The 7,732-nt window shown below is 36.9% G+C and overlaps 1 protein-coding gene across 1 annotated transcript in view; it reads left to right on the top strand.

The window, feature by feature from the left end:
- LOC106875948 (AP-2 complex subunit mu) overlaps positions 1 to 5,957 on the top strand; it is a 29,562-nt gene extending 23,605 nt beyond the window's left edge. The window contains exons 8-11 of the mRNA XM_014924281.2: positions 431 to 566; positions 1,577 to 1,674; positions 3,854 to 3,965; positions 4,128 to 5,957. Coding sequence (XP_014779767.1) covers positions 431 to 566; positions 1,577 to 1,674; positions 3,854 to 3,965; positions 4,128 to 4,262 — 481 coding nt within the window. The 3' untranslated portion in view covers positions 4,263 to 5,957. The remainder of the gene's footprint in view (positions 1 to 430; positions 567 to 1,576; positions 1,675 to 3,853; positions 3,966 to 4,127) is intronic.
- Positions 5,958 to 7,732: the final 1,775 nt, after the last annotated feature.

The raw sequence follows: 7,732 nt of genomic DNA, 5'->3' as shown, positions 1-7,732 counted from the left end.
ACGGGGACATAAACACACCAGCATCGGTTGTCAAGCGATGGTGGGGGGACAGACACACATACATATATATATATATATACATATATATATATATATACATATATACGACGGGCTTCTTTCAGTTTCCGTCTACCAAATCCACTCACAAGGCTTTGGTTAGCCCGAGGCTATAGTAGAAGACACTTGCCCAAGATGTCACGCAGTGGGACTGAACCCGGAACCATGTGGTTGGTAAGCAAGCTATTTACCACACAGCCACTCCTACGCCTATATTAAAGAATTTTTCTGATTGCCAACAAAGATCATATTTTCCTTAGAAATAGATTTCTAAACTTTATAAATCATGACTTGCACACAAAATGCACAGGATTTTTTTCTTTTTTTCTTTTTTTTAATTCTTCAATACCTAAATACTGATGATTCGTTACAGGTATCGGACCACAAAGGATATAAACCTTCCTTTCCGGGTAATTCCTCTAGTCAGAGAAACTGGACGACACAAGATGGAGGTGAAGGTTGTGGTCAAGTCCAATTTCAAACCATCTTTACTGGCTCAAAAAGTTGAAGTAAGTCATCATTTATTGCAAATGGTTTCCCTTTTTGTTAATTCCTCAATAATTCTTTTCCCCTTTTCTCATTCATTTTCAAATACATTATTTCCCATCAGCTGGTGTGAAGTGTGTTTTAGTCACCAATATCATCATCATTTGAAGCCTTAGACTAGTTCGACATTTGCATTATTTTCAATAGCCTTTAGGGTTAGACATGGCTAGTTCACTTCCCAGCCTTGTGGTTTCGGGTTCAGTCCCACTGCAAAGCACTTCTTTTTCCAACCCTGGATCAACCAAAGCCTTATAAATGAATTTAATAAACAGAAACTGTAAAGGAAACTCATCATGTATATGATGAGTTTGATGATATATATATATATGTTTGATAATATTAAGCATTGTATGTGTGTTTCATGTGGAGGCACAATGGCCCAGTGGTTAGGGCAGTGGACTCGCGGTCATAGGATCACGGCTTCGATTCCAAGACAGGGCGTTGTGAGTGTTTATTGAGTGAAAACACCTAAAGCACCACGAGGCTCCGGCAGGGTGGCGAACCCTGCTGCACTCTTCCACCACAACTTTCTCTCACTCTTACTTCCTGTTTCTGTTGTGCCTGTAATTCAAAAGGTCAGCCTTGTCATACTATGTCGCTGAATATCCCCGAGAACTACGTTAAGGGTACGCGTGTCTGTGGAGTTGCTCAGCCACTTGCACGTTAATTTCCCGAGCAGGCTGTTCCGTTGATCGGATCAACCGGAACCCTCCACATTGTAAGCAGCAGTGATGTGTGTCTCATATTAACCTTATTTGTTTCTCTTGTGCCATTGAATATTCTTAATAATACTAAGCCTTCCATTCTGAAAAAGAAATAGTGCCTATTTTCTGGCTCAGTGAGCTGTCTTTGTACACATACATGTGGTCTTTCATTCTGATGCACGAGAGTGTTACTTTTCCATGATTCAAACTTGTGTAAGAAAGTAAATATAAAAATCCATTAAAATCAACTAATATCTCTCAATTTCTAGGTTCGTATCCCAACGCCACTGAACACAAGCGGTGTCCAAGTCATATGTATGAAGGGCAAGGCCAAATATAAAGCCAGTGAGAATGCAATTGTTTGGAAGTGAGTATTAACCCCTTTTACAAAAATGCACAGCCTATGTTGTTTTCTTTCAATTTTTTAAATTAATCAAGAATTTGGAGGCATTTAGTAAGATAACTACTTTATTTCTATTTTAATGCATAAATTTATCGATTATCATAACACGATATTGATTTTGTCTTTCATTTCATTTCATAGTTACATTTTTGAAAAGCATCTAATGAGTCATAAGCATCTAATGTTATAATTACCTAATATTTTTCCATTCTTGAAAATCTGCTATTTAATCAAAATTATTTATAACTTTCAACGAAACTTACCATTACTACTTGGATATTTTATGAAGTGAAAAGAATGTCTCTTGGAGGCAGTAGAACGTACAGTTTTATTTAGACATCAGTGTCATCATCATCATTTAACGTCTTCCTCCCATGCTGGCATGGGTGGGACAGGTTTAACAGAAGCCGGCCAGGCAGGAGCCTGCACCATACTTCTGTGTATGTTTTGGCATGGTTTTTACGGCTGGATGCCCTTCCTAACATTGACCACTCTGTGGCATGAACTGAGTGCTTTTTTGCATGGTTCTCGCACAGGTGAGGGCAGTTTTGGTTTGGTTTTTACAGCTGGATGCCTTTCCAAATGCCAACCACTTCACAGTGTGGACTGGGTGCTTTTTATGTGAGACCGCATCTGGCAGGGTTTCCAAGTAACTTTGCAAGGGGAGAGGGCATTGGAGGAGGTGATCTTGTCAGATGATGAAAGATTAGAGTGTAACAGAGAGGCAGAAACAGATGTCTTGCTGTAGCAGAGGTACATAGTTACCCAGCCAAAGAGAGAGAGTGAGAGAAATAGAGCAAGAATTAACAAGAATGAGGTTAGTAACAGTTACTTAGAGACATAGTGGAAGTTTAACAAGAAAGAGGTGTGCTGCTGTAAAGGAAATACATGGCTACCTAGCCAGAGGTAAGAGCAAGAGAAGGGAGAGAGAGAGTGATCAAAAATGAGGGAAGAAACAGGTTTGTTGCTGTGGAGGGGATACATAATTACTCAGCCAGAAGGGAGAGCAAAGAAAAGAGAGAGAGTAGGAGACAGCAGGAGAGGAAATATTCATTGTAGAAAAAATGTCAAATCTGAGAATAGAATTTAATTGTAATTTTTGGTTGAGGAATTAGATTTCCTAGTGCTGATCAAGGTGCTGTTCTGTTTTGGGGCCTTTAAAAAAAATTTTCATTTTTTTAATATTTTATTTTTTTAATCAAATTGCAAATTCAAACTAGAAAGATAGATTTAGCTAATTCTACTTATCCAAATAATTAAAGCAATCGGGCGTTTTGTTATATTTTCTCTTGTCAAGTTGAGTGGCTCCCAATAGGCTGAGCAACTAAAATAGAATTGGTAAGAAGTTTGCTTCCTAACCATGTCTTTGGTTCAGTCTCACTGTGCAGTGTCTTGCACAGGTGTTTTCTACTATAGCTCTGGGTTGATCAAAGCCTTATGGGCAGATTTGAGAGATAGGAACTGAAAGAAGCCTGTTGTGCGTGTGTGTGTGTGTGTGTGTGTGTGTGTGAATTATATATATCAACAATGATTAATATCTGCCTTCCGTGCTGGTATGGGTTGGACAGTTTGACAGAAGCCAGCCAGGTTGAAGACAACACCAGGCTATTGTGTCTGTCTTGGCATGGTTTTTATGGCTGGATGCCCTTCCTAACACCAGTCACCCTTCAGAGTGGACTGAGTGCTTTTTACGTGGCACCAGCACAGGTGAGATCAGTTTTGGCATGGTTTTTACAGCTGGATGCCCTTCCAAATGCCAACCACTTCACAGTATGTGTGTGTCATTTTTCCCCCATCAGCACTTGGCAACTGGTCTTGGTTTGTTTATGTCTCCATAACTTAGCAATTGACAAAGAGACTGATAGAATAAGCAGCAGGCTTTAGTAGAAAAATAATCACTTGGTTGATTTATTCAATTAGACCCTTCAAGGCAGTGTTCCACCATGGCCACAGTCCAACGACTAAAACAAGTAGACGAAAAAATAAGTAAATATTACTTGGCAAAAGAATCCCAGTCACGCATATATGGGAAGATGGATGTAAATCAAAATTGCTAATCACGTGTGTAGGGAATTAAAAGTACTTGCTGACAACCAGCTGAACCATTGGAATAATTTGTCTATTCTACTGTTTCTCTCTACAGAATTAAGCGGATGGGCGGAATGAAAGAGTGTCAACTGAGTGCAGAGATTGAGTTGTTGAATACTAATGATAAGAAAAAATGGACACGTCCACCAATATCAATGAACTTTGAGGTATGAACTTCCTTTTCTTTTTTATACCATTGCTAAAGGAAACAATGATTAATTTATATTTTTGAATGCTCCCTTGAGTTTCTTTGTCGTTGCCATATGTGTTTGTTTGTGTGATTGTTTACACTTACAGTTCTTTCTTTCTTTCTTTTTTCTTCCTTCCAGGTGCCGTTTGCACCTTCCGGATTCAAAGTTCGCTACTTGAAAGTGTTCGAGTCAAAACTCAACTACAATGACCACGATGTCATTAAGTGGGTTCGTTACATTGGACGCAGTGGGTTGTACGAGACCCGATGTTAAACGATCCCTGGGGTAGGTGTGTGTGTGGGGGTCAAAACGGAAGAGGAGGAAACAAAGAGTAAAAAAAGGGAAGAGGAAGACATGAAGGAGAAAGATAAAAAGTGGATAGTGAGATATTTGTTAAGCAATGTTCCCTTCTCTTTGTTGAGCAATGTTCCCTTCTCTTTGTTGAGCAATGTTCCCTTCTCTTTGTTGAGCAAGTTCCTCACTCTCCTTACTATAACGTTCATTCTCATATTGATTTGATGTAGCTTATTACCTCGTCAGATGCTCTATTTTAATTGCATGTATATCATACACACACACACACACACACACACACAAATGAATACATAAATGAATACATACCCACAAATGCACATACATACATACATACTCATTTCAATTTCACCATGCACAGGCACTGAATTACACATGCATATACAAATGCACACACACCGTTTTATGAACATTTCTTGTTAGGTTTTGAACTTGAGAAGCTTCAGAAGGTTAGATATGTACCATGTGTTAATTTTTTTTTCTTGGAGGTAATGTTCCTCCCTTTGGTAATGCTAGTTACCAAAGATATGGTGTAATTCACTGCAATGATTTGATTGCTATAAAGTTCTGAGTTTGGGTTCAAGATCCACTTGAAAATATTTTTCTTTGAAAACAAACTAAAATGATTATGTGTACTGAAAACTAAAGGTGTCACACGAAAAAGACAAAAAAAAGTAGTGGCTGTTTTAACCATTAACCCCCAGCAAGACCCCCACCACCACCACCACCACTTGCCCAAAGAATAAAGTTCCCCCAACCAAAACCTGCAAATAAAACACAAGATGTGGATGAATGAATCTAAAAAAAAAGGGAAAAAAAGAAAAAAAACCCAAAAAACATCAAGCCATATTTGTTAGTCTCATTTCTGATGGAATATCCTTGTCTCTGATGCCAACCACTCAACCATTAATTGGGAGGAGAGTGTATGGGAGGGGTAGATTTTTTTTTTTGTTTTTTTTGTTTTCAGCAAGTTTCAGCGAGGGCAGTAATGTTTATAAGAAACAGTTTGATGTTTTAATTGTTTACGGTTTTTTTTTTTCTTTTTACATGGTTTAGTGTTAGTTGTAGTCTTGCAGATCAATTGACCACTCTGATACTGATTTTTTTTAGATGAAACCTCATGGCATTTTAGGTACTGCAGACGCTGTATTTTTTTTTTAATTTACACCTGTGTGAATCATAGCATTTTTCTCCTGAGGATTTGCTAGGTACAAATCTACCTCAGTGGTATGACTTTAGTTTGTGTAGAGTTGTCTCCTCTTTAGAAATGAAAATAAAATAATAATGAAATTATTGTGTATAGTGACCAGCTGCACTACAACTCATCAAAGGTGCACACACAGTACATAGGATTATGTACAACAATCAGGAAAGTGAACAGTGTATGAGTCATGATATACGTGTGCATGCGTATAGAGGGTGGGATATCAGGTTGGTGTGTGCACATTCCTTGTTTTAATTTTCCCATCTGTTTTTAAATTATTTATTCATTGACTTTTTTTTTTCCAATCAGTTGTGCTGAATCAATCTATAAATTAGCAGCTGATTCCTTGAAGGATAATGGAACCTTTGCATGGTTACTCAGCTAATGGAAAAGTAACAGATCTCCCTTAAATCACTCCCTGCTTACTTAAAAAAAAAAAAAAAAGGTGGGGATACAGATAAAGTATTCTTTAGTATTCAGTTCTGCCAAAGTTGAGATGGTCACTGCTGGCATGTATTTTGGTTATAGTTCTCTTTGATCAAAACTGATCCTGAGCTATACAACAACTATTCTGATAAATATTTTGGGGATATGTTTGATTTTAAAAGTGAGATGAGAAAATTTATTTTTATAATATTTTCTTTCTTCTCATGAAATTTAAACACAAAATGAAGTAAAAAAAAAGCTCTTTACTGTTCTGGTATTAAATTTAGCTTTCTTCTTCCCCCCCTCTTCTATCTACCTGTCACTACCTTTGTGATATCACACAAATTTAATTTCATCTGGTAATGAGAGAGGCAGAAAAAGCTCGTTAAAGGCTGAAAGTCAAAGTAGATGAAGTTTTTATTATAGTTTTCAGGTACTTTAGTTGAAGTAATTTTTGGTCATTAGTATCTTATAATAATGGCAATGCTTAGGATTAACCAAGTGCTAAGAAATCTAGCTGTCAGCTAGTTAGAATTTTAGAGGTATTATTCATCGTCATAAAGGCCCTTCCCGATGACGCCTGTTTAAAATTTCTCATGGCCAAGCTTGCGGAATTGTTACCATGCTGGGATCAATGTAATCTACTAGTTCTACTAATTCACAAAATTTCAGGCTTTGTACTTATTGTAGAAAGTGTTATTACAGGTTCATTGATTGCTTAATTCTGGTTATCACTCTGAGGGGGAAAAATTGGGGAAAAAACAAGAATCTGTCAGTCTTTATGTATGTTCTTGTGCTTTATCTCCTGCCACCCGAGTTACTTTCTCCCGAATCTGAAGCTCAATATTAGTTGTATTGTTTAGTGGTGGTGCTGTGCATGTATGCATAAATTTCTCTTGGTTGGATTCTATGGCTTTATATATATCTGTATGGATAAAGCCATCATGTGTTTACATACTTTCTTCCATTTCCATTGCTATGACCATTACCTGTACTTTTCTAATCTTTTTCCTCTTTGTCACATTGACAAGTAGCTACTAATTCACTTCTCATCGAACTTGCTTCTTTTTTTTTTTTTCCCTGTTACCTTTCCCTTCTCTTCCACTTCATATAAATATTGGCAACTGGATTTCTATTCAATGAGATGTTATGAATAAGGGAAAACTTTTTTTTGTACTGGATTACAAACAAGAACAAGTAAAAAGAAACCAAAACCTAATACTGGAATTAAGAATATAAGAATGTTTCTTTTAAAGGTGTTTCTACTCACCCGTACTTAACTGGTTCAGAGTAGAGAGATAAGCAAGATCCAAATAACCCATTTTTTCTTTTTAACCTGCCATGTTTATCAGAAAATAACTGGTATTTGTAATATTTCACACATTAGATTATATTGATCTATATTGATATTATTGTGCTAATGTGTAGCGATGACAAGATGTTTTCCGCAAGTGACTGTAAGTTAAAAAAAAAAAAATTTAAAAAAAAAAAAGGAAAAAATGAAAACAAAACCATGTCTGTGAAGCAATTTCAATTTCCTCTGGTGTTTGTTGGGGGGGTTGAGTGGTATTTCACTTACATTGCTAATGCCTTATGGAAAGGCATGAGCATCATCACAACTTGCCACTATATTTCCCTTTCAAATCCAAGGCAATTCTCTGCTGGTTATGCTAGGAAATCATTATTATATTAATGTAACAGCTATTGACAGTTGACATAACACTGGAATATATCCTAAAGTAATAAGTGTCTATGTTAGGTCTAGCCTTGATATTTGTGTCCATCATGTGTTGACACTATA

This window comes from Octopus bimaculoides, chromosome 16, assembly GCF_001194135.2.
Source record: "Octopus bimaculoides isolate UCB-OBI-ISO-001 chromosome 16, ASM119413v2, whole genome shotgun sequence".
NCBI classification, from domain to species: domain Eukaryota; kingdom Metazoa; phylum Mollusca; class Cephalopoda; order Octopoda; family Octopodidae; genus Octopus; species Octopus bimaculoides.
The sequence above is the reverse complement of the archived record's forward strand: the minus strand, read 5'-3'. Positions and strand labels throughout refer to the sequence as shown.